This window comes from Rhea americana, unplaced genomic scaffold (genome assembly GCF_003343005.1).
Source record: "Rhea americana isolate MKP2758 unplaced genomic scaffold, rheAme1 scaffold_95, whole genome shotgun sequence".
NCBI lineage: Eukaryota > Metazoa > Chordata > Aves > Rheiformes > Rheidae > Rhea > Rhea americana.
In genome coordinates, this window is record NW_028187144.1 from 589,522 (window position 1) to 590,333 (window position 812).

Below are 812 nucleotides of genomic sequence, written 5' to 3' on the forward strand. Positions count from 1 at the left end.
CCGTGCGGGCGCTCGCTCTCCCTTCCCCCTCCGCCGCCGCCGGAACGCGCCGCCGCCGCACAGCGCCGCCCTCGCGCCCCCAGTACCTGACGAGCCCAAACAGACACAACCCTCCCGCCACCATCTTGGACAGCGCCGCCGCGCCTTTCCGCCGGAAGGCATCGCCGCCCGCTGGGGCGGAGCGGGGGCGGGACTAGCCGGCCAGCGGCCTTTCCGCATTGGCTGCCGCGAGAGATTGACGGAGGGGAGGGCGAAGGGGCGGGGCGCGCCGCGGGGCGGGGCAGGCGCCTCCCCGCGGGAGGGTTTTCCTCGGCGGTCGCCACCGGAGCGACGGTTGTGGTCGCGTCGCCACTGTCCCGTCGCTCGTCTTCTKGCCATGAAGGAATCCTACTCCGTGTCCCTCTTCGAGGCATACATTAACCTCTGACTCCTAAACGAATACCTCGTTTAGGTTTAGGGGTGCCTGCTCTGCTCTCTGCCTGCGCCTGTGGCTCTCGCGTCCGTGAGGTTCAGGGACCCGGTCCCGAAAACAGGCCGTTATCTGCCTCCTTCTCRGAGAGGTCCCCAGGGACCGTTTCCAGTGGAGTATGCTCAGGTTGTCTCTCTGTTTGTTGTCCTTGCTCTTATATCTTGTCATCACTGAGAAAACGTGCACAGAGCAAAGGGCAGAAATAAGGCAAAAAGGCAGCTGTATCATCTGCCTCCATGAACTTCAGCTTTTGGTAAGAGAAAACTGAAGGCATGTCATGCAGAAAAGGCTGCTCATTTTCATAGGTACAGTTTACAGGCAGTTACACAGTTACACAGGCTTC

General features: G+C 61.9%; 1 protein-coding gene across 1 annotated transcript in view; it reads right to left on the reverse strand.

The window, feature by feature from the left end:
* The window catches only part of ALG11 (ALG11 alpha-1,2-mannosyltransferase), a 6,550-nt gene extending 6,404 nt beyond the window's left edge, over positions 1-146 (reverse strand). The window contains exon 1 of the mRNA XM_085324921.1: positions 87-146. Coding sequence (XP_085181047.1) covers positions 87-124 — 38 coding nt within the window. The 5' untranslated portion in view covers positions 125-146. The remainder of the gene's footprint in view (positions 1-86) is intronic.
* Positions 147-812: the final 666 nt, after the last annotated feature.